The 26,981-nt window shown below is 37.6% G+C and overlaps 1 protein-coding gene across 7 annotated transcripts in view; it reads right to left on the bottom strand.

Annotated features, from left to right (window-relative positions):
- Positions 1 to 4,184: 4,184 nt before the first annotated feature.
- Positions 4,185 to 26,981, bottom strand: part of DGKB (diacylglycerol kinase beta) — a 637,574-nt gene continuing 614,777 nt past the window's right edge. For all 7 annotated transcript variants that reach the window (XM_064487528.1, XM_064487529.1, XM_031454980.2 and 4 more), the window contains one exon: positions 4,185 to 5,122. In XM_064487528.1, coding sequence (XP_064343598.1) covers positions 5,015 to 5,122 — 108 coding nt within the window. In that variant the 3' untranslated portion in view covers positions 4,185 to 5,014. The remainder of the gene's footprint in view (positions 5,123 to 26,981) is intronic.

The raw sequence follows: 26,981 nt of genomic DNA, 5'->3' as shown, positions 1-26,981 counted from the left end.
GATCAACTGGATATATGGATAAAAAAATGGAGCGAGTGAGAGAGAGAGAGACTTCTGGACCTGCTAGGACTATCCTTCCGTTTGTAAGATGTTAGATTACTCTATTAGTCTATTGCGAATTTTCTATTATTCTAGTCTTCTATTCTGAGTTTTTAACTTGTATTATTTTATGTGTATCCTTTAATATTTAATTTTTATACATTTAGCATTAACACATTTTATAATTAGTATCCTCTGTTACTTTAGTTTTCTGTAAGTTTTAGAGAGTTACTTACATTATTCAAGTACACTGTAACAAAACTCTCTGAAAATGTAAAATGGCCAGACATTGCTCTGAGGCTTTCCAAGTCAGACTACCTGGGAGTTGTTCATTTTTTTCTTTCTTCCAAAAATGTGAAATTAATTCTGAGAGTTGTTTAATCCTAATTTTGGGGTTTGCCTTCATTCTCTCCCCCTCCCTCATTACTTACCTTCTTTAGTTTTCCCCACCCCCCTCCCCCATTTTCCTTTTCTCTTGCTCCTTCCTATTTTAAGTAGAGCCACTACCCAAATGCCTAATTTATAAATTCCCTGACCTCTTGATGAACTGGGGCAATGACGCATCCAGGACCCGATTTCCAACCCCATGCCCGCACTCACTGTCTCTTGATTCAGGAGTGTGTTCTTTCCACTTCTCTCCTCATGTAGAAATCTAGTTACCCTAAAAAGACATCTGAAGATTTATCTTCTCTACAGGATCTTTTGAATTCCTTCAACCAAATCATCCTTCCTCATTTGAATATGTATCACATTTTGCCTACCTTGGTTTTTACCTTGGTCATTTACTTAACTCTTCCAATAGATGCAAAGGGACTAAGAGAAGAGAGGGTATCATTAAAAAAAATTCTTTAACTTCTGCAGCCCCTTTGTAAAGGATCTTGTACCTGGTCAGTGCCCATGAGATACTTGCCGGTCTGGTTACACAAATAAAATTAAAAATCAGTATCATCCAGAAAATTCACCGTAAGTCTTCATGGACCCCCCAGCTTGGTCTTTCAGTCTCCAAGATTCTATCATCCAGCTCACTGGCATTCCTGCAATCTCTGAAATTGGTGAAATAATGTTCACAGCAGCAGCTTGGGGCCAAAACACCACAATGCAGAATGGTTTGATTCTTAATGGCACCAAATTCAGTCCCTAAATATCCAGACTCCTTTCTTCATGACACAAGACAGGAGGCCTGTCTGGAACCCCAGTGGATATTCACCTGGGTGGACTGAGGGCAATTCCTGGAAGAGTTCATTTACGGACGAAATCCGGGCAAAATAGCGGTAAGCAACGACACAACTGAGTGGTTAACATTTTTATTTCAAAAACCAGTATACTGTATATGACACTTTCTGAGAAAATAATTAAGATGGTGTAATTAAATGAATTCCATGTTTTTTAAACACAATAAGGATAGAATCCTTTACATGTGAGTTTATTCAAACCTTATTTAAACAGAATGCACTCTAATTGAGAGATTTAAGGGGTGATTTCTGCGCACAAAATAAAAGCTCCTTTGCAGGTTTTTGTTATTTATTTATTTATTTAAATTTTACATCCTCAACATATATTACAAGAGCTGAATATTTTAATTTAGAATATATGTACTGTGTTTGAATAGCTCTTTGGGGAATTATTTTTGCCAAGAAAGGTACATTTTCCTTTTTACAGCTAATTAACAACAAATTAACTTTGACACAAAAAGGAATGGGACCATTTAAAAAATGCTGTCTCATTCAAGTAGAATACAGTCTGAGATTCAAAATAGATTCTTCCTGGAAAATTACAAGGGGTTCCCATCCCACTAAATAAGGAAAAAAGAACAAAATGTGAAAAAAATATACAACATCCATTAAGTCTCACTGGATTTAAATCTCTGCCTACAGCAGAATACCTGAAATATCTGAGTCTTTTGCTTTATTCTGGCTATAATAACATAACCTGTTTAAAAATAATATTTTTAAAAAATTCTGTATTTTCTTCACTTTCTACAAGATATCTTCTTCCACAATAAATTGACCAGCACTCTTAGCATCAGACACACATGGCATACACATGTAAGTAGAGAAATACATTTACATCCTTTAAAATTCCTAGTTCTACACAGACATTGTCCTTCCTGTTAGAAGCATGGCTATTCAGGCCTGTTCTGGAATCCCTATTTATCTACTCAACGTACAGCAATATTTAGAAAAGTGCATATCTCTTTTTTCCCTTTTCCTCTGACCCTGCAATCCCAGTATAATTTTCACGTAAGAGCTCCATCCACTTAAAGCCTTACACAGCCATGTCTACTGTATTTAAAAGACATTGACCCAACACGCAAACACTCACCCACACACATACAAGAACAGTTTCCATCTTACAAAGCTAACATTCATTATTTAATATTTCTATATACCATAGAGCTTTCAGTTTGGAATTTTTCTTAAAATACACATTCTTCACGTGAAGCTGTCAGAAAAATGGGAAGAATATCTTCTCTGATTTCCAAACCATCGAAGGAGGTTTTTAAAAACTACTTTCCACACCCCAGGAGTAGTGCACTCGAAGGGCAACCACGTCCGTATCTTTAGAAAATGAGCTGGGGAAAGTAACGTTTGATTCCTCATTGAACAGGTATGATGGGTACCCATGAATCCTACCGACTAAAAATGTAACTACGATGATCACTAATTATAGATATACAGCTACACCGAAGGAGAGCTGCATCCTGTGATTTCAATCACCAGAGTCCCACAGGCCGGTTGCTTGATTTCTCTCATCCCACTGTCTATTCAACGGCTTTACACCGCACAGATTGTTAAGAATGATTCACAAACTGTTGCTGCCTTCAAACTATATACTATAAAAGGTAGCCAAGAAATAATTATATGTTGTACTAAACACAAAATAAATCGTGGCTTCAGAGTATGTTTTCGACACAAAGCCTGCCTGCCCATTGTAGACAATGTTGTCGATTTATGTGAAAATATTTATTACCTGTAACCATAGATACACAAAATCAATGTATGTGTTGTGAAACATTACGGCAGTAATGCATTTGTTACTGTGTTGAGATTTCTTTTGGTCTAGATTACTGCTCCGCCAAATAACTTTTTTTTTTTTTTATCATACTAGGGCAAGTGATTGCTGTGCAACATTTGCATTTGTAATGATAATTTTCCTGAGAATGCTAAATTATATCTTAATTTATTCAAAAGCTTTTATTTTCAAAGCAATTAAACTTATTGTTGATTGATATTTACCATCCAGTGTTCCTGGAACACTAAAAGAATACGCTTTCTACATAATCTTCCATTACAGCACATTGCTTGAGAGTAGCTATTTGATAGAGCAGCATTCAGTTGAGTTTTCAAACCAAAGAATAAAAATTATAGCAATTTCACTTGAAATCCATAGATCCATGCACAGGATTATGTTCAACAGAATCACTCAATGCTATTTGTTACTCAAAGATGAATGAATCAGTAGGAAAACAGAACTGATAAATCGTTATTACTTTAGTGCAGAGTGGAGAGAGGAGCCAATAGATCATGCATGTCAAGCACTAGTTTTCCTCATGGCATGTTTGAAAACATAAAACATGCAATGATGGGATGCAGGTCAATATGAATGAACGATACCCAAGCTGCTCAGAATAGCATTTCATTTTATATCATAAACTTAATGAAACACTTAAAAAAATACTATTCCATAATTTCTTCAGTCAGAGAATCCAACCATGTCATGAAAACTGAACGATCGAGGCTGTTATTTCCAAGTAAATACTTGAAATGTCACAGAGATGGGAGTGGAGTAGGTGAGGGGAGGGTGCTAATTGCATGCATGGGAGCCTTCAATGAGCTCACTATTATTACAGGTATCAACATATACTAGAAAGGAACTGGCACGATCATTTACTTTCTCAAGTGTACTTAACTGAGCCATTAAAAATTACAGACCCATATTTATAATTGACAAAAAAAAAAAAAGCAAGAAATCAGCTATTGAGCTTTGATTGTATTGTATGGCTTCTTGTCTGTGAAAGGTGAGAATTTTAATTAAAATTAATGTTTCTTCCAGAGTTTTAGTCATCACAAAATTAATCATGAGAATCATAAATTTTCTCCACAAAGCTTAATTAATTATGCATTAACGCATTTCTCTCAAGCATCTTTTTCTGAATCTTTGGTGGGAAACACAGCTTATTAGGCACATAGTTTCAAACATCTATTTGGTTGCTGTTGCGATTATGAATTTTCTTCTAGATTCACATGCAGAAGGGAATAAGGCTTGTCGTAGTCACTCACTTTACCACCAAGCAGCAGGTTTTCACTCATGTCTGGAATTAGCAAGACTAAACAAAATTAAAACCATTTTCTACTTTTCAGCACAAGAAAACTTTATACCTGATATTTTAAATTCCACTCCGAAGCCTCAAGATGTCGAAGAACAACTGTTTAGATACAGCAAGTAGACAACTATGTAATAAAATCTTTCAATTAAAATTTCTCCTCAAGTCACAGGTCAAAGATCACTGGTACGCGGTTTGATTCTAGAAGGGGAAAGTATAGCCGTCTGCAGTTACGATCAATGTAGCATTATTAATTAGTGCTAATTAATAATCAGTCACGTGGAGAATCACATTTCCTGTGGTAATCACATTTCCGTTTCTATGTGGTATGGGCTTTTCTTACAGGTTAGTAAATGGAAATTGGGGAAGGAATGGGTAGGAGACATAAAAATCTATGGGAATGCATGCAACAAAACTATGCAGTATTATTCCATGTCAACTTCTGCTTTCTTCATGCAAAGACGCCTATAAAAACTGAGACAATAAATTTTCTAATAGCTGAATTTTACATTAGCTCAGTAACAAAAACTGTTAAACCAATTCCATGATTTTGCATGAGCAGGAGACTTGAAATGTTTCAAAGACTTCCAGCATAAGTGTTCCATGGCCCAATTATGCTAATTAGATCTCTAAGAGCGAAACGAGGCGGGATTATTCCTTGCTTCGGTTTCTTGTTCTTTTGACGAGGGAGCAGAACAACCCAGTTTTTGGAGGGGGGCCCATCAGCATTGGGGCTTGGTTCTTGTGTATAATTTTTATCTGGGGAGAAAAAGAAACAGCGTCATCTCCAGATAGAATACCAATTTCTGAAAATCTGTGTTAAGGTTAATAATATCTCACGAGTTACTGAAACACCACAAGTGTAAAACGTAGTTTCAGACTTCCTATTATTTCAAAAATATTTTTAAAGGAGATAAGGACATGCATTTAAACCATATTCCAATGTTCGGGGAACTAATAAGAAATGAAGTTTAATTGAAATCACAGTTTAGATACCATGTTACATCTAACCTCACTTATAATAACACCCCTAAATTCCTTGTTTATGCCACATGATTATCCAGTAGAATTTACTGACCATTAGTTATGTATTACTTATTTAAGACAGGAGAGGATGCACCATTATACTATTCAGAATCCCAGTTACAGCCCAACATTAAGATGCACTAGGTTGGTATCAAGGCAAGCTTTATTTACCTTGCTAATCAGATTGTTTCTCTCTTTCAGCACGAACTGCAAGGCTTAATTTCAAAACAATCATTAAGAATGAAAGTCAAAAGTTAACGTGCATAAAAGGTCAGAAATGATGAACTAGCTTTCTAATTTGTTAATTAACTGGTAATAGAATAGACTCAAATATTGAAAGGCCTGCTTAAAACACTTTGAGAGACTGTTCTAAAGCTACTCTTTTTGATTTCTTCGAGATAAAACTACGAATCACCTTAAATGAGACAACCTTAAAGCAGATTATGTCTGCAATTTTCTCTAATTCAAGTCTAAATTAGAGAAGACATTTTATGAATATATGCTATGCTCAAAGCTAATTGAAAGCAATTATCAGAGTGGCATTTTGTCTGTGACTTTAAGATACATTGTAAGATAATAAATGATTCTCATTATGTAATAAAAAGGTCACATCTTGCCTTTGGGCTAGTGACGCTAAGAGTTTTTCAAAAGCAATCTGAGACATTTTCTTTAGAGAACCGAGACTAATACAAGACCCATCGCTTATTAAATATCAGTTGTCACCTGCACAGCACCCACATCAGAGATGAGCATTTCTTTCAAAAAGAAACACCACCTCATTAAAAGCTGCAAAAATATATCTCTTAAAGTGCATAGCTGACATTTTCAAGTTAAAATGAATATCCCTCACTTGTCATTCACTGATAGCAATGAAACAAAAAAAAAAATGTATGTCACATGGACAGGATCATTCAAGTCAGCAGTGGGGCTTGTGGGAAATGGAGATTTACTTCACGGTCTAGAAAGACAAAAGTATGCCAAAAACCTGGATACATGAACAACTTTATTTAACTCTGTTGGAATCAGGTTCTTCTGGGAAGATTCAGTGTTCTTTTCACTGTAAAAATAAATTGCCCCTGCAAAAGGCCACCAGGCTAAACCAGCCCCAAACTCTCTGGATATCTGATTTCACTGTATTTTATTTTTGTTATCTTATGAACTGGGGGATCAACAGCCACCTAGTTTAGGTGCCAGAATGCACCTACCTATGAAGACTGAAAAAGATCTCGACCAGATTTTCTCCTGTAATAATTCAATACACTGCACCTTATGTCACAGATGTTTGTAACTCCTCTGAATCCTAGCTTTGCACAGTATTGAATACACCATCATCCATTCACTTACTCATTTCAAAAAATGTATTGAGCCACTACTATGCTTTAGACACTACCAGGAACTTTTAATAAACAGACAAAGCACAATCTCTGTCCCCAGTAAATTCTAGTGAAGTAAGAAAGGAGAAATTTAACAAGCACATTCAGTAGGGTTATAGATGCTCCAATAGGAGGCTAAGCAGAAAGGTACCACTTTTAATGATGAAAATAAAATCTTTTTACACAAAAATATCATTTTAAATGAGTATTTGACGATGCCATTATCATGTATTACTTATATAATAACCTCAGATGCAAACAGAACATTAGCAGCTAAGATAAGAAATGACAGGTTTCTGATTCACAGTTGCTGGACTAAATCCTTCAGAGGGTATGATACTATGGTTGTTAAGACCCTCGAAGAAATGCATCATTCTAGTCACTTACACAAGGTGAGCATCAATTTACAGCAAAGCATAGCCCAAACACCATGAATTACTGTGTATGGGATTTTGTTTACTCTTGGTGTTTTTTAGGTATTCGAATTTTGCTTGATCACAACTTATCTTGTTATTGGCAAACCCTTTTAAAAGAAATCACATGTAGCTGTTCCTTTCAAAAACAGCACAGTATCTCATTCAGGGCTCCTGACACAGTGGGACCCTTAATCCATGCTACTGACTACCTCGAAGTTCTAGTTCATAGTTCTTAAGCAGGGTAACGGCCAGTCCTATTTTTACAATTATCCATAACCTGTCCTCTTGGTTGTTCAATCACTCCTATGGTCAAAGTACACAACCCTTTCTTTAAGCTAACATTATTTTTGTAAAAAATGAAATCTTCATCCTTTTTGTCTGTTGTTTATAAACATGGGAAACTATTGGCTTAGGGGAGATGACACAGAGGAAACTAAAATTCACAAAATGTCTATTGTGCATCCACGGTCTCTGCATACTTTATCTCACTGAATAATTACAGGTCTTTGCATATCTGAACAGAATTAAAAACAACTCCAATAAAGATAAGAATAATTCCAGTCCAGGTTAATTGTTGGTGCTGTAGTCACAGAAAGTCCAGGTGTAGACTTCAGAGAGTTGTAGAGATTTAAATGTGACTTGATGTTAAGATTGCCCATGCCAGGGAAACCCGATTAAGGGGGCCTCACCAGGCATGGAACAATGACTCAGACACCTGTTTTATACACACTCCGTGCTCTTGTATTTTTTAGTGGTTTTATTTTTTGAGAACTGGCTATCTACTAGGAAAGCAACATGGAATAAAGAGCAGAGTTTATCCCCCAAAGACTTCAGAATGTACTAAGTCTCAGCAATCTGAAAACACAAACCAAACATTAGGCTCTCTCTCTGAGTGTTTGTATCTTTGAAGAGTCAGTAGTTACTTCTTAGTTGTTTGTTAATACATCAAATATTTACTGGGCACCAGCTATGGGCGAGGCATTTTGCAACCTGATTTTGATTGCTTAGTTTCTCTCTCTCTCTCTCTCTCTCTCTCTCTCTCTCTCTATATATATATATATATATATATGTATATATATATAGACGTATAGTTAGTTTACAATGTTGTGTCAATTTCTGGTGTTCAGTACAATGCTTCAGTCATACATGAACATACATATATTCGTTTTCATATTCACCATAAGTTACCACAAGATATTGAATATCGTTCCCTGGGCTATAGAGCATGAATTTGTTGTTTATTTATTGTATATATAGTAGTTAGAATCTGCAGATCTCGAACTTCCAATTTATCCCTTCCTACTGCCTTCCCCCTGGTAACCATAAGTTTGTTTTCTATGTCTGTGAGTCTGTTTCTGTTTTGTAAATAAGTTCATTTGCCTTTTTTTTTTTTTATTCCACGTATTAGTGATATCATATAGTATTTTTCTTTCTCTTTCTGGCTTACTTCACTTAGAATGATAATTTCCAGGTCTATCCAAGTTGCTGCAAATGACAGTATTTTATTCTTTTTATGGCTGAGTAGTATTCCATTGTATAAATATACCAAAGCTTCTTTATTCAGTCATCTGTTGATGGACATTTAGGTTGTTTCCATGTCTTGGCTATTGTGAACAGTGCTGCTGTGAACACTGGGGTGCATGTATCTTTTTGAAGTAAGGTTCCCTCTGGATATACGCCCAGGAGTGGGATTGCTGGGTCCTATGGTAAGCCTATTGTTAGTATTCTGAGGAATCTCCATACTGTTTTCCCTAACGGCTGCACCAAACTGCATTCCCACTAACAGTGTAGGAGGACTTCCTTTCTCCACAGCCTCTCCAGCATTTATCATTTCTGGACTTTTTAATGATGCCTGGCTCAAGTCACATATTATTTTGAAATTTCAAAGCACAGTGACACAATCGAGATTCTAAATGCTCTCTGAGAGGAAAAACAGATCATTTACAGAAAAATAAAAATCAGCATGGCATCAGGCTTCTCAAAAACATCAGTGCTCGAACAGAGAAATATCTTCAAACCCCAGAGGAAAAGTTAATTTTATCTTCGAGCTCTATACTTAGTCAATGTATCGATTAAATGCAAGGATACAATGAAGACATTTTCAGTCACTAAAGGATCTAGGGAGTTTACCCTTTATATGTCCTTTAAAACATATTTGAGGGTGTTCTCTGGCAAAACAAATGAGTGAGCTAAGAAAGAGGTTCAAAAAACAGGGTCACGCTGACAACACCAAATGCTGGCGAAGATGTGGAGCAAAAGGAACCCCCAAATATAGCTGCTGGGAATACAAAGTGGTACAGCTACTTTGGAAGATGGTTTAGAGGTTTCTTATAAAACTAAATGTACTCTTATGGTGTGATCCAGCAATTACATTCCTTGGCATTTATCCAGAGAAGTTGAAAACTTATGTCTGCACAAAAATCTGTACATAAATGTTTATACTGGCTTTTTTCATAATTGCCAAAACTTGGGAGCAACCAAGAGGCCCTTCAATAGGTGAATGGATAAATAAACTGTGGTAAATCCAGACAAAGGAATATTATTCAGTGCTAAAAAAAAAAAGCTATCAAGATGTGAAAAGACATAGAAGAAACTTAAATGCATATTACTAAGTGAAAGAAGTCAATCTGAGAAGGCTAAATTCTGTATGATTCCAATTACATGACATTCTGAAAAAGGTAAAACTATGGAGACAGTAAAAAGATCAGCAGTTGCCAGTGATTAGAGGGGAGGGCAATGAATAGGTGAAGCACAGAGGACTTTGAGGGCAGTGATAAAACAGTCTTTATGATGTAATAATGATGGATACAAGACATTACACATTTGTCTAAACCCACAGAACGCACACCACCAAGAGTAAACCCTAGTGTAAACAACGGACTTTGGGTGATTATGATACATCAATGTAGGTTCATCAATTGCATCAAAGACACCTTTCTGGTATTTGGTATCTGGTTGGGGATGTCGCTAGTGGGGAGGTTATGCTTGTGTGGGGGCAGGAGGTATATGGGAAATCTCTGTACCTTCCCCTCAATTTTACTGTGAACCTAAAAATGCTCTAAAAATTAAGTTTGTTAGAAACAACAACAGAGGGTCCAACTGAGACCCAGGATGGTTAGTAAGAAACCTACAAAGAAACCTGCAGGGAAGGGCTTTTGCCATAGAAAGAAGGGGAGTGGAGATAATGGATAAATTGATATGGTGTAGCTTTAAAAAAAATGAGTTATTGTAATGATGACTGTGCAAAGAAAGAAAAAAGAGATTCTAAAAGCTTTATAGGAGAGAAAAATGTAATTCTCTGTCAGCACTTGCTTCTACAGTTGACAACATTTTCATAATCTCAATCATTAACTTAAATTGTTATTACATCTTTTTTTTTCAGAAGCAGAACAGCATAATGGTTAAAAATCAGACTGCCTGGGTCCATCACTTCCTATCTGGGGGCCTTGGGGAAATACCTGTAATTCAGTTCCCTCATCAGTACTATAGAGACTTTAATATAGTGTCTACTTCACTGGTTTCTTGTAAGGACCAAGTGAATTAACACACACAGAATGCTTAGAATGTTACCTGGCACATAAGAATCACTCAGTACATATTAACTTTTAGTAAGAGAGTTAAATAGAGTAATGTAAGAGTGTTAGAAGCCACTTTTCTATATCATAAAGGAAGTAGAATACACCTAAAAGTAACAGGTCAAAAAATTACATCGAAGCGTATTGTTTACAGACAGGCAGCAAACGGTCAGAGGAGACAGCCAAGCAATCGAAGAGGGGCTCTGGTGACACAAAAATGGGACAGATGCTGGCTATTTTTCTTGCAAGTCTATCCATTCTGTTTTTCTCAACGTGCATATATGATTTTGGTACAAGTGTTAAATAAATGAACAACAGCAATCTCTCTTAAAGGAACTGTCTTGCACTCTAGTGTTCTGGTTCTACAAATGTGGTCCACTGACATCACTGTTAGAAACGCAGACTCCCCGGTCCTAGCTGAGACCTGAATCAGATTCTGTTTGTAACAAGATCCCAGGTGATTCATATGCACATTTAAATTTGAGAAGCTCCGGTCTATTTGTCATTTTACTTCTCTTCCTAAGGGGTAAGGCCAACAAGAATCTGTTGACTGACTGACTGAATGAATGACCAGCATCTTCTTATACCCACCACCTAAACATATGGCTTAGAGCTAATATTATCATAACAAAACAACCTAATTTACTCAACTTTAATCAGCTTTATTGTTAATCTACTAGATGCCAGCTTATTTCAGCTTAGTACTGGGGATTCCAAGTTGAACAGATACCTTTTACTTTTTATTTTTTAACACCTTTATTGTGGTATGGTTCCTGTATAATAAACTACACATATTTCAGATGTACAATTCGATGAATTCTGATAGATGTATACACCAATGAAACCACCACCACAATCAAGATAGCTAACATTTCCATCACTCCCCAAGAGGTGCAATTTTTGAATTCCCAATATATCCCTTCACACCTCCTTTACCTCCTGGTAACCATGAGTTTGTTCTCTATGTTGAACAGATACTTTTAAAACCATAATCGAGGTGCTCATAGTCTAACGACAATAACATATGCAGTAGTAGGATGTGACATGCATTGTGCTACAGAGGTATTACCAGAGCGCAATGGGAACACAAAACAATGCCATTTAGATCATGGGGGAAGGACAGGGCATAATTAAGCTGAGTCTCAGCAATGTCACTCTGGAAGCATAGCTTAAGGAAGCCAAAACAGAGACAGAGAGATCAGATGGGAGGTAAATAGAGAATCCAGAAAAGAAGTAAGATGGATTTTAGTCGTGGCAGTGGCAATGGGAACAGAACTGAGGGAAGATCTGAGAGATAGCTAGGAGGTACAATCTGCAAGACACAACTGGATGTGTGGAGTACTGGAAAAAAGAAAGATCCTAGTATAAACTCCATGCTTTTAGCTTTGTTTGTCATGTGTGCTGTGGTCATGTGTGATGCATTTTATAGAAAGACATATATTTTTGGCAGGAGTGGGAACCAGGACGTTAATAAACTCTGTTGAGTGTGACATTCCAAAGGAGATATTCAGTATCTTTGGGATATGTATGTCTGGTGTTCAGAAGGGAGAAGAGGTCTCGAGACAGATCTGGGTATAAATATAAGTAACATCATCCCCTGAGAAGAGATTACCGAAGGACAAATGTAAATAACAAACAGGAGAACTTGTAACCGGGGAACGTGGACACAGAGCAGTGAAATGGGTGAATGATTTCCTATAAAAGAATATGAGTACAGATAGCCAAAGAGGTAGGGGAAAAACCACAAGGTACCACCATCGTATAAACATTTCCAGTCCCTCTTCAGTGTGGCTTATTCCTCTTCTATTCATGAGGCTGAGACATTCAGATGACACAGTGATTTGCATGTAGGTGATGTAACCAGCTAAACTGTTTATACTCATTCTAAATCTAGAAACCATATTTGAGAGTTATATACTGTAGGATGTTTAAGTAGTTGTTCATGGAATTTAGGGGCTGGCAAGTGTCTTGCATAAAGGGCTAGATGGCAGACATTTTAGGCTTCGTAGTCTATGAGGTCTCAGTGACAAGTCACCTCAGCCATGATGGCACAAAAGTATACGTACGCTCCACGGGAAAAAATGCACGTGACTGTGTTCCAATAATAATTTGAAAATCATGTAATTTTAACATTATGAAACATTATTCTTTTGATTTTTTTTTTAACCATTGAAAAACCTCAAAAAAGATGAACACTTCAGCTATGCAAAAATAGGTACCTGCAGAGATCGGGTCCAAGACCCTAACTTGCCGACCTCTGATGCAATTACAGTCCAATAAGGAAATGACATCTAGAATGCTGAGGCATGAGGTGGAAGAAAGGAATTTTAATTTAAAATTATGACTCAATGGGTCAATAGCTAAAAGATGGATGAAAGTGGAAAGAATTTCATATGGCATATCTCTGCAATCCTGTGTGCCAACAGAATTCATTCTGTGAAAATTCTGAATTAGAATACATACGAGCTTTCTCAATTTTGATAACATATCAGCTGATCAAATTTGGCTTCAACGCTTAATCTCTTTACTGCTTTGCACCAGGGTGGGCTTAATAATATTGTGATTCTCAGAAAGTTCCTCAGCAGGTAGCATTTTCCTTTTGAAATATCCTCCCTGTATCTAGCCCCAATTTTCTTTCCCTGATTCATCTCTTTAAGAGCTTATTATCACTGGATTTATTCGGCTACCTTAAAAATGAATGGGGTTTTCAGAGCAAAATAAATGCCATAAAATATCTGTGGGGAGAGCTTAATTTAGCAATTATCTGGAACATTAAAAGTTACCTAGCTCGATTCTGGAATAAGATTGTCTCCTTCTAATAATGGAAACCATTTTGAGTTCAGGCGTGTAGGGAAGCCATATGACAGCGGAATAAAGAGCATGCTAAATTTTTCAGGTCCATAACTGCCAAAAAGCAAAGCAATGAAACGTAATTTTCTAAAATCCCTGAGCCAGCTCCTTTATGATTTCAGCTATTATTTTCTGGAATGATAGCCATTTCCAAGTTTAATGTTAAAGTCTTTGACCTAACATCAAATTCAAAGAAATCATTGTAAAGATTTACAATCAAATCTTTCAAAAATGGGTTGAGAGCTTTACTTGCTGATTAAATTCACAGGAATTCTAAGCAGCTATGGTCATGAGAAAAAGAAACTTCCCTGCAAGTGATAGGCTATTTGGCCACCTTGCAGGGGCCACATTCACACCTGGATTTGAAATCTCTTTTAAGATGTAATCTTGGTTCTCCCTTCATTTTACGGTTCTAAGTTGTTTGCCAGACAAGGTCAATGACATTTCAAAAGAGTTTTTTTTTTTTTTTTAAATAATTTCCATGTCTCTACATAAAAATTCTATCTACAACTTTAACCCAGTAACTTATTTTTCTTTTCCTAGGGTCTCTCTCAATCTTTGGCCACATGGGGGAAATTTAAACAAAAATAAAAACAAAAACAGAACAAACAAAATAACACACAAAAAATTTCCCTCTTTGACCATAACCAGAGAAAATTCCCAATATTCACAACTTGTGATTCCTCTTCTTGATGGGTAATACTTTGCACACCAGTTCCTATGTGTCTTTTCATATAGCACAGTGGTTAAGATCATAGGCTCAGGACACAAGGCACGGGTTTGAGTGCCAGCTTGGCCAGTGGCCAAAGGGGCTCACAGTTCTGAGCCTCAATCTCTATTTATTAAAGGAGGATGATGATACATGGACTTAACAGAACCCTTGCAAGTACCCACTGAGGCTACGCATATCATGTAAGTGCTTAATAAATGTTCCTTATTATTTTTAGTGTAATTATGTTTAGTCAAGTGGAAAACACATTTTGTTAATCTTTCTCCCATCTGAGACAAGGCTTTCAGAATTTCTTGGGTGACACTGAGAGATGACATTTATGGTCATCTGCCTTCTCCTAAGGAGGCCAGAAGCACCTGATAGGATTTCAGCCACATGTCACGCTTCAGACCTACCCAACAAAAAGACTTTTTAAAAAAAAAAAAAAAATCCACCGTGACATTTACAAACAGAAGTCTGGGCTTTTCAGACCAAGGGAGACCAATAAGCCCATTCTGACATCCTAGGAGAAGAAACTTTAATGACCCAATTCCCAGACTCAGCTGTACCCTTATTTTTTTGAAGCATCATAGCAGCAACTGAAGGACTTTCTCATCCACGTTAAACTATTTCATGGTAATCCAGTCAACAATTTGACATGAAACTCTGATCAATTTTATCCCTCAAACATTTTCTGTATCTCTTGACTATTTTTTGGTGGTGGTGGGGGGGGTGTCTTTCTGTCATGACCATTCTAAGGTCTGAACAATAGCAGCGATCTTCTAACTAGCTACCACCTTCCCTTCCAATCCATTCCCTGCCCGGAATGATCTATCACCATGCAAATCTAATCACATCGCTCTCCTACTTAAACTTGCTTTAGTTCCACATGAATCCTAAACTAAAGCTAAAGATCCTCCCTGTGGGCTTGAACCTCCTACAGCTCTGATTCCCACTGAATTGACTGCCTTACCCCACACCTCCCTTCCTCTGTTGCACGTCCATCACTTCATCTCTCAGATCTTTGCAAACATCATGCTCCCTCCCACCCCATGTTGTTCCCCCTGCACTGAGAACACTATTCCCTTCCTCATGCCTAGTTATATGATCCTCATCCTTGAGCTTTCAGGTTCACTTTGAGTTTCTTTGAAAGTCTTCTTAGATTTCCTTTGATGAGGTCAAATCTCTCTAATCTACCCTCTCCTATTACCACAGTACCATGGTACCACAGTATCACAGTTCATAGCACCATGAACCTTTCCTCCACAGACCTTATATCATGCCTGAAAGTTCACATATGTGTGATTCTGTGAGAAATGTATACCTGGAAAGAGTTCAGAGATCATTTCTTTGTTTTGTTTTCTCTCCTTTATAGCACTCTAGGGCAAAATGTCACCACCTTCATAAAGAAGGGATCCAATAAGAATTTGTTGAAGGAATGAAGATATGAATCACTGACTTGGCTTAGATTAAACAGTTGTGTTCTTTCTTTAATTTTTATGTATTGACTGAAAATAACATTTAATACTGTCTACTTTGTCCACCCCACAGAATTGTCACACGGATAAAACAAGGCACAGCCATATCTCCTTTCATTGCACTTCATTTTACTGTGCTTTGCAGATACTGGCTTTTGTTGTTGCTGCTGTTGCAAATTGAAGGTCTGTGGCCACTCTGCATCAAGCAAGTCTATGGGCACCATTTAATGGCATTTGTTCATTTCATGTCTTTATCACTTGGTAATTCTCACAATGTTTCAATTTTTTTCATATTATATTTGTTGTGGTGATCCGTGATCAATGATCTTTGCTGTTACTACTGTAATTGTTTAAGGGGACCACAAAGCCTGGATGACAGCACATCTGTTTACAACATGGTTTACTGAATATTTTAAGCCCAGTGTGGGGACTTAGTACTCAGAAAAAAAAGATTCCTTTCAAAATATTACTGCTCATTGACAATGTACCTGGTCACCCAAGAGCTCTGATGAAGATGCACAGCAAGTCATTTTGACTTTCAAGTCTTATTCAAGAAACACATTCTGTAAGGCTACAGGTGCCATGTATAGTGATTCATCTGATGGATCCGGGCAAAGTCAATTGAAAACCTTGTGGGAAGGATTCACAATTCTAGATGCCATTGAGAACAATCATGATTCATGGAAAGAGGTAGAAATCTCAACATTAAAAGGAGTTTGGAACAAGTTGATCAAACTCTCACGTGTGACTTTGAGTGGTTCAAGACCTCAGTGTTGAAAGTAACTGTAGAAGTGGTTAAAACAGCAAGAGAACTTAAATTAGAAGTGGAACCTGAACGTGTGACTAAATTGCTGCAATCGCATGGTCAGACTTCCACAGATGACGAGTTGCTCCATACAGATGAACAAAGAAAGTGGTTTCTTGAGATGGAAACTATTCCTGGTGAAGATGCTGTGAAGATTGTTGAAATGACAACAAAGAGCTTCTACTGTTCTATAAACTTAGTTGATAAAGCAGCATCAGGGTTTGAGAGGACTGACCCTAATTTTGAAGGAAGTTCTCTTGTGGGTAAAATGCTACCAAATACAGAGAGATTAATCATGAAATGAAGAGTCAACAGATGTGGCAAACTTTACTGTTGCGTTAAGAAACTGCCACAGTCATCCCAAACTTCAGCAACCACTACCCGGATCAGTCAGCAGCCATCAACGCTGAGGCAAGACCCTTGCTCAATGGCAAGATTATGACTCACTGAAGGCACAAATGATAGTTAGCAATTTTTAGCAAGAAAGTATTTTTTCATTTAGGTCTGCATATTGTTTTTTAGAAACAATGCTATTACACACTTACTAGCCTACAGTATACTGTAAGCATAACTTTTATAGGCACTGGGAAAGCCAAAAATTCATGTGACTTTCTTTACTGCAGTATCTGCTTTACTATGGTGGGTCTGGAATTGAACCTGCCATATTGCTGAGGTATGCCTGGAATACGTTCAAATTCTTTAATTTTTAGAGTCTCGTTAATTAAGACATGTGCAACTATGGTCTGGATATTCAAAAAGGGAAAACAATACATTATTAAATTCTACTCAGTGTATTAAGTTCTTTTATTCAAATTTTTATTTGAAATTGGTAACCCATCCTTGGAATAGACTGGAATATCTCTAGGAAACTCGACCCTGTGCTCTGTTAGTGGATAAGAAGGCTTATTCTTTAAAACTTTCAGCAATACAGGATGTTTCCCTTTGAGGAAAAGCTTAGAATATGTTAGCCATATTTCCTAATTTTAATACACAAAATCAGAAGAAATGAAGAGCTAGCTAAGGTCTCCCACAAGACACATGTGGGAGAAGTCAGACTCAGGCTTCGCAATTCTATAGTTTGCATCCACCAGAAGACAGACGTCTCACCACTCTGGAAAGAAAGAAATCAAATCCACACAGCAGTCAGGTGATGCCCATCAACTAGGAGACTATTAACTTTACCCATTCTAGAGAAGTGTTCAATTTTGAACTAGATGCAAATATAAATAAAATAACTATTGGTCCTCTGGAAAGTTAATGACAAAATTATGTTCTGTGCACACAATTTTTATCACTTTTAGCATGTTTAACAGTCCTGGATCACATCAATATAAATGCATAAGGTATTACATACTTAGCATATTTCTCGTTTCAATTTTTGCCCTTTCATGTTTTTGGACATTGTGTCTAATTTGGGTTAGGAGTGCCTATCAAAGAACATGGCTATGAGAGACACTATTATCTTTGGGCTAACCTGAAATGAACTTCTCTAAACTGAAACTGAATAGATTAATTCAGGTTTCAAAATGAAAAATGAAAGAACAATGTAGGTTTATTTCACAATATTTCAACAGAATGTATTAAAGAAAAGAACTATAAAAAGGTAAGTCTAATTATTAACATAACCTGTTTGGGATAACTTTTAAAATATAATATAGTAAGAAAAATTTCTTTAAAATATGTTTGTGTAAAATGCAATCAAATCTAATCAGTTTGGCATTAATTAAGCTCTAATAATGTACTTCAGTGTCTCTCCTAAGTAGTGTGATCCGTTTCCCCTTCATCCAGGTCGATTTGTGCACATTATGGTGTCATCATAATTTTAAAACATACTGAGAAAATGACAGAGCTGCAAAATTAAAATAAATGATTAATGGTATTTTTTTTTTCATGTTTTGTACTAATAGGTATTACTGAGCCTTTAAATTAATAGAGCTGTCAAGCTCACGGGTGTTATAGATCCAGCAAGGATCCAAAATGGAAATTATATATTGCACAGACACCTAAAGATGACACTTTGGAATAGTTTAAATTTTAATTAGCAGGTGCAATTGTTTTGTTCTCTGTAACCACGGCAAATTAACTGGAAATTAGTCACAACCAACCCTTTTTTTTTTTAAACAGTCTGAGATGAAGAGACTGGTGCTTCCGGAAAGCACGCATGCAGTAAACTGCATCGTCGATTACAAAAACGACTGCTGTGAAATTGGGAAAAAATCATGCACAGGTAAACAAGGCTAATTAATACATAAGTAACAGGGGAACACACAAAATAATGCCACTAAACAGTAACATGCCAGTCTTTGGGTGAAAAAAAAAAAAAGGCTTAGAAATACAAATTTATGCAGGAGCATTTACCAACGAAGTCTTAGGTAAAAGGATGCTTTCAGTTTATGTTTTATTTAACTGCTTTTGGAGTCTCACTACCACTCACACCTTAAAAAATATACCTACCAGAACAGCAATCTGCTTATTCAAATATGTTTCAAGATGACAGAAGACTATTTTCTTTTATTCCTCAAAATATCAAGACTTAGACTTACTAAATAACAAAAGGCAGTATTTTCTTTAAGATTTATCCTTAATTTGTAACTAAATATTAGGCAAAATGTGATTTCCAGGTACATCAAAAAAATACTCCTTGTCTACATCTTCCTGTTAACCATTTTCCTACCGATCATTTATGAGTTATACTTTTTCTTTCATCACTAAAATTACACATGTTCCCTTGTCTGTTCTTTTCCTCCTTCTAAACTAAGCTTACAATTCCTTAAAAATGATATGTCTGCAAAGGCAGAAAGTATCCTGTTACAATAGCTGTGTAACTTTTAATGAGAACATAATATTCTTACCAAATTTTCAAAATAAGACTAATTTGCAGGAAATCAACCTGGTGCATTAACTGTTATTTAATACTACTTAAAGTTAAATGACTTAAGGCAAGGGTCTTGGGAGATTCAAGAGTCAGCTAAACCTGGAGATTACATGCACTATTCTATTCTGCATGAGTTTTAATATAATTTTCCCTTTAGATAACTACAAAAGATGTTAAATAGTATGGTGAAATGAAATCCTTTTCCAGTATGAGTTCATCTGTAAATGATCAGAGGAAAACAGTAAAAGTCACTGCTACATTTTCTATAACACTTTGTCTAAATCTCAAAAAGACGTCAAATGTTGTCCCAACATAAAATAACATGGATTTAACTTTTTTTTTTGTCCTGTATAATTCAGGATAACAAGGGAGTTACTCTAAACAACAAAAAGGAAGAAAATTCAGGTGTATTTTATGAATATAATAATACTTGATATACACCATGAAATAACTAATAACTTAGTATTGATAAACATGATGTGTAGTAATTTTCAGCAACCCTTCAATACTCTTGCGATTTGTAGGAAGCTGGTTTTAGAAATAAGGAAATAAGTCCAAGATTAAGTAATCCTCTAAAATCCAGAGGTCACTGATACAACAAATTTAAGACCCTGGACTCTGGCTTTTATTTCTGTTTCTACTCATTGGGATAGAGTCATTTTGCATAGCAACATTCCTAAGTGTTTTTCTCCTCCTCTCCTTATGGAAACCCCGTAAAACACTGCTTTCAAGGAGTGAAAATATTTTTAACCTCAAACTACTTTGAATTTCTGCTAAGTGCTAGAGAAGCTTTTACTACTGCAGTTGTGGAAGCCAGCTTGCTCAAAATAACTTTTGAAATATTGAAACCCAGAGTGGGTTTCAAATAAAAAGGTGACATACAAAAGTTTTCCTAAAATGGTAGAGATTTTATAATACAACAGTGGTAAGGCTTTGTAATTTCCAATCTGTGTGTAGTTCCCAGGTCTGTGATCAGTTCACCCAGATTGTAGGTATAACGAGACCCACCTGCCGTAAAGATAAGCGCATTCTATCTTCCTACTTGTCAAATTTGCCCCTTTCTCCCTATAAGTCTTTTCATGCACTGTTTATGTTTAGGCTTTAGTAGCTGCTTGTCAGGAAACATTGTTCTATCCACACTTTGCCTTTAAAGATATTTACTGTATCTTCAGTAACCAAGAGAGATGTAAGCACATAAACTATGGGAAAAGGTAATCCACCTGATATTACCATATTTCCTAATAAAATGTTATGCGAAATTCTCCTTTAAATGGTATTCTCAAGCAGAAAGGCCTTTCATGATATTCAGCCTTACAAGGGGGTTGAAAAGCCAGTAAAACAATCTCTTTCTTAAAACGGTTTAATTTGCTTCTTGACTGCTGAGTGCGCTATGCCTGGTTTGCTGTGGTCAGAGCTGCCAGAGTAAGTCGTGCTGCCTAGCTGCCCGCGTGACACCTGTGCTCCTTCAGTCAGGACTGCGCGTTACAGAGAGCTTCGGAGACCTTCTATTTTCTCCTCCCTGAACTTTCTATCGTTAGGCAAATAAGCTTAATGAACTGATGACAGGTTTGCGAGTAGAAAAGCAAGTTCGGAATAGTACCAGACTTGTAACTCTTTGCTTCATGACCTTGAACATATAACTAATCTCACCTCCACTGTCTAGGAGTCTCCTATACAATCACATAAATTACTTGCAATAGTCTTAAAATGTTTGCCTACAGACAAAGTAATCTAAAAAAACCCCGTATCTCATGTGGTCATCCACATCATTACTGCCTAAAGAAATCCCTAAAACTTAACTTCATCTTTATAGGTGAGTAGAAAAATTGATTCCTTTTTTGGTCAATTATTTTCACTCAAGCAAGAAGGTAAATGTGGTCTCAGCTGCTTAAATGCAGGACACAAGAATGGAAAAAAAAAAACTAATGAATTTTTCTCAAAATGCATAAGATTTATGACTCAAGGTGTAGGGTATTTCCCAGACTTATTCAGAATTTTTCTGAAAGATACATAAATGGGGACTATTCTGTGAAATCTGTAAGTTGGCAAGTGAGCACTTCCAGCTAGTAACATACTAATCCAATGGTGAGTACGCGGGCAGATCTCAAAACAGCCAAATCCCAAATCTAAGGAGGGTGGTGGTGTTTTCAGCTCTAGTCAAAAAGCAAGCACGCCCTACCCTGTCTCTCTGGTTGAAGGCAATGCAAACACTGCCCAGAATGTGTGGAGCAGCTAACTGAGGACTGCTGCAAAGCAAACGACAGCAGGCAGACTGGGGAAGGAAACCGGGGCATGAAAGGTCGCCGAGCCAGTGATGACCTTCCTGTTTTTCCTCCCCTCTCATATTTCCCAGGCTGGAATTAAAGGCAGCCCCTAACCTAGAACTGTGTAGCAAGTACAGACGGAGAGCTCCAAGAAAAGCCCTCTTGCTGGTGCAAGTGGTAGGAAATGAAGGACCTGCAGGGAAAGGTCAGAGTGGGTGAGAGAAGCATCTAGGGTCACTTTGCCCCTTCCCCTGGCCCACCCCAATCTCTCCCATCTCCCTAGGGCAACTCCATAGCAGTGAAACGTGCCTACCACTCCAGTGATGGAAAGCCCCTCTCTCTAACCCATAAAACTATGGTCCAAAAAGCATGGGCAAATACCTGCTGATTTTTTTTCTCTCTTTATCCCCTTACCACAGGGCCCTGAGGGCAGATGCTCTATCAGGAAGTACATAGCAGAGCAGAGAAACTAAAGTCTTAGATTACTAACCACAGGAGCCCTGGGAGTCAAAAAACATCAGAGAGGTCCTGGAGTGGGGAGGGCCTCAAAAAACCCAACTCTTGAAGTTGTATGTGATCTCCTGAGTTTACCCCTGTGCTGTGTATGCATAGACTTGACCTTAAGAAGCAGACTGACAATGTAGAGAACTGAATTAGATCACCACACAGGTTCAAGACAAGCCTGTGGATCCTGTACATGTAGGACAAATCCAAATAACACTGCAAAGACTTTGAAAATTGAGCTGACACTGAAACTACAACTCACAATCAGCAGATCAGGATTCGCAGCCTGAACCTAACTGGGTCATTTACCTGCTAAAATGGCAACAATGACAACAATAATGAACCAACATTCCCCACAAGAATTAAACAAGGCCCAGAGTCTCATAACATGAATATTTACAGTATCTAGAAGACAATCCAAAATTTCTCAACCTATGATGATCCAGGAAAATCTCAAAAACTCTCAAGAGGAAAGGCAGCCAGTGATGTAACCCCTGAGATGACAGTGTTGGAATTACCAGACAAGAAGTTCACAGCAGCTCTATAACCATGCTCCAAGAAGTAATGGCAGACACTCTTGAAATGAAGGGTAAGATAGAGACTATCAGCTGAGAAATAGAGGATATTTTTTAAAAAAGGAACCAAGAGAAAATTTTACAACAGAAAAACTCAACAACTGAAATAAAAGTTAACTGTATGGACTCAAGAACAGCATGGAAATAAAAGAGGAAAAAGTCAGTGAGCTTGAATATAGACAAACTGATATTACCCAATATGAACAATAGAAAGAACAAAGAGGAATGAAAAAAAATTAACTGAGACTCAGAGATTGAGATACTAATAAATATCTAAAACATGTCATCATAGTTTAGAAGGTAAGGAGAAAGTGTGGTGCTTACATCAGTACCTGAAGAAATAATGGCTGAAAACTTTTCAATTTGGCAAAAGACATAAACCTACAGATTTAAGAAGTTCAAAGAAACTAACACAGAATAAGTAAGCTCAAAGAAATCCATGCCCAGACTCACCAAAATCAAAGTATTGAAAACTAAAGACAAGAAAATTCCTGAAAGCAGCCTGAGAAAAATGACGTATTGCATGTTGAACAGCACGGATTCAGATGTGGACTTCTCATCAGAAACCACATTATGTAAAAGACCACATGAGGTATGAAGAGGAATTAAGGATGGAATCTTATAACGCTGACAATGAAGTCTGAAGAGCTGGACACAGGCCTGCACAAGTGAAATGCAAGGCTAGGCACTGGGATGGCATTAAGGAGATACCAACAGATAGTCACAGGAGTGCGAAGGATCAGGCAGAGATTTCAGACAGATGGGGAGTTAAAAGGGCTTCATCAGGAAATTGCTGCTAAGCTTGGCATTGAGGGAACGGATTTTATTTTATTTTTAGTATATATGTATTTATATCCCATCGCCTTCCAGAAAGATTTTGAAGTAATGTATGAAAATACATCTAACCCAACAGGATAGGATAATTAATTCAGGCAAAATAATAAACTGTAGGTAAGATTAAATGAAAGAAATGCAAATCATGGGTCCCAGAGAACTGCTGGAGGAAGCCACAGGTTTTCTGGGAGCCTGCTTGAAGGCCAGGAGGATGTGTCTACTTCTAAACCACAAAAAGAGGGGATAGGGATTTTAGGTACAAAATTAAGCAGCATAAGTAGAAAGCCTCTGGAAGATGGCTCCTATGAAGAACGGTTGGCTGATGGCAGCCTTGGGAGAGTGATTTAACGCCATGACAAGGATCCTGGATGCTATTCTCTGTGAAGTAACGAGGCAATGAACTTTGAGGTCAGGGAGTTAGACGACCCTAGTTGTGCTGCGCAGCAGTCATTCTGGCAATGTGATGGATAGATCTGGCTGTAAGGAGGAGCAAGAAATAACGTATTAAATAAAGAGAAAAATGTAAATAAGGTGAAAAAGAATTTAATTCTGGTATAAATGGCAGCATTGTAGTTGATTGCTGATACAAGTGACTGAATGAGGCAGCAAAGCATAACTAAGGGAAAAGGCATTAGAACCCACTGACCGACTCTACCTCTGACCGTGTGGCTTTGGGCAAGTTGCTTGGCTTAGCTGTTTCAGGTTTAAAAAGTGATTTATGATATGGGAGTTATAATAACTTTACCGACTTCTCAGTGTTGTTTTGAGGATTAAATAAATATGAATATGAATATATAAAATGGAAACTGGTACATGGTAAAAGATGTTGAATATTGAGAAGCATTAGTGCCATAGTTTCTTTCAAACATTTCCAGGACATCCAAACGTTCTGGAAATTCAATCAGGCTTTAGCTACATATTACGAAATTCTTGGGACTAGGAAATCTTAAATTTATAAAATGTTTATCTTCTATCTTAATGTCCTGAGATTTATTTGTATTACTTATGTTTTAGCAAATGATTAAAAATTAAACAACACTTTAAAGTTATGATTCTTTAAAATAATTACAACACACAAATAAAAATATAATAGGTCCCGAAACACTGCTCCTCTTTCTAAAGAGTTCGCATTTTAAAGTTGTGCTGAGTAGGTTCCCTTTGCAAAAACAAGTGTCAAAATGAAGATAAACTCCAGGTAACTGCAGTGTCTAGGGCAATGGGAAGAAGATCCAGCCCTCCTAAGAGAGGGTGCAAGTGAATGGAGTCTGGGTGTCAAGCCAGTGTCTAAGTCAACTAGATGCTGCAGCCAGAGGAGGAACACGAGATCTGAGTCAGAAAACAGCATCTCACAGAATGGTCCACACGGTGGAAATGGGGACTGAGGGACGCAGTTGCTCTTCGGGCACTAAATGACCAAGTATTCTGCACCAAGAATGAAAGCGGTCAAACTTAAGGCAGCAAGACCACCAGGCTTGGCAGGGACTGGCTGACCACCGGCCAGGGCTGAGCTGAGCCTTGGAAGTACCTAACACTGGAAGCTGAGATGGGTTGAGTGGATGGATCAGAGTGCTGAGAAGTATTCTAGTAAGGAAGGTATACAAGACAGGCAAAGGGACACCAAAACACCTGTCAGTGCTTTGCAGAGGCTGCCTCGACTTCAGCTCTCACTTTGACGCGTCATTATAGTTTACCTGTGGTCATTTCACCATTCCGTATGATCTGCTCCTGACGTCCTTCCCACTCTCCACCTCGTGGAAGAAAGCTTCAGGAATCCTTTCCGACTTAGTCACAGACAAAGCACGCCGAGTGGTATCACATTACAACTTCTTCAGCCTTACTTTTCATAAAGGTATCCCAAGTAACAACTAACACACGACCATTAGTATTTCAAAGTAAAAACAGAACGCGGCCTATACGACGTGAAACATGAATGCATAATTGTTAATGCAGAGGGAGGCGGCCCAAAGAAGTTCTACATCAGAAAACAGAGAGGTTAAATCATGCAAGGCTGAGAAAGTATTTCTTCTCTGATACATTCAAAATTTTTGCTTTGAGGATGAAGTGAATAAAGATAACTGAAAATAACTTCTACATGTATGTATATAGGAAAAATATGTGAATGAATTGCTAGCCAACCTACATTATGATCAGTGAAAGATTTAGTGGAAAGAATTTTTAAAACTGGTTATGCTACCCCAAGAAATATTTAAGAAACTCACAAATTCAAAATGCACTTGGAGTTGGCAGCCCAGTGATGTGTGAGGCACAGTGCTATGCTCGAGGTGGAGGCAAGGGGTGGGGCGGAAGAGAGGGCCGAGTTCATAGTGCCTTACCTCAGTAAGCTTATGTCTACCAAGAAGTTAGTCAGAAAAGCTGGTAATTTCCATTTAACGTAGTTAGTTCTTTGATAAAGCTATGAAGCACTAAGGCTGAGCTTTTAGACTAGCTAGGGTCAGGGATGGGATGGAGTGGAGAAAGGGGTGATGTTCAAAAATGGCTTATGATGAAGTGACAGCATGGAATGAATTGTGTAACTCAACCAAAGAAGAAGAAAGTGTATTTAGTGAAGAGGAAAATACATGGCAATTCGGAAGAGAAGTAAGTGATGACGTCAATGAAACAGGAAGCCTGATTCAAATTATATTTTACCAGATATAAAGTAATTAAGGTTTTAAGTAGAAGAGTGTCATGGTGAGATTAGTATTTCACAGTGATCGTTTGGTAGAAAAGCAAAGGATGGATTTAAATACGGGAAGAAAGATGGAGATGGGGAAAGGTTGGTGTAGCTATAGCTGGGAGTGACAGAGAAACGAAACCAACCAAATCTAGGACAGTGGGAGTAGGGATAAAAAGAAGAGTCCAGAAATATGACACAGTATCATGTGGGCACAGCTACTGAATCTTAGGGCATGGAGAGAAGAAGAGGATGACCCAGGCCTCTGGTATAGGAAACAGTGCGCCCCACTAGGTCAGTGTGGTCAAGTGAGGGGCAGGGGCTTTGGAACAGAGTCATTCATTATTCACTGGGTGGGAAGGAGACAGAAGGAGGTGCACGATGAGCCCATTTTGGTTACACTGAATTTAAGGCTTAGTGTGGTCACTCCCCACTCAAGGAAGCTTATTAGGCACCCATCCCTTGTAATAAATTGGGTGGGAGGGCTGGGTGGGCAGATACAAAATGAAGTCTGACTTAGTGCAGGGCCTCTCGTATATTACTAATCTTCCTTCTCTCCTCCCCAAGCCACTCTGTTTCTCCTCAGAACAGCAACATACTGACGAGAGAGTCAGGAGGCTCGAAGTGGTCAGGAGGAAGGACTAGGGAGGAAGAAGATAG

This window comes from Camelus dromedarius, chromosome 7, assembly GCF_036321535.1.
Source record: "Camelus dromedarius isolate mCamDro1 chromosome 7, mCamDro1.pat, whole genome shotgun sequence".
NCBI lineage: Eukaryota > Metazoa > Chordata > Mammalia > Artiodactyla > Camelidae > Camelus > Camelus dromedarius.
Note: the sequence above shows the minus strand (reverse complement) of the source record. Positions and strands in the feature narration are given on the sequence as shown.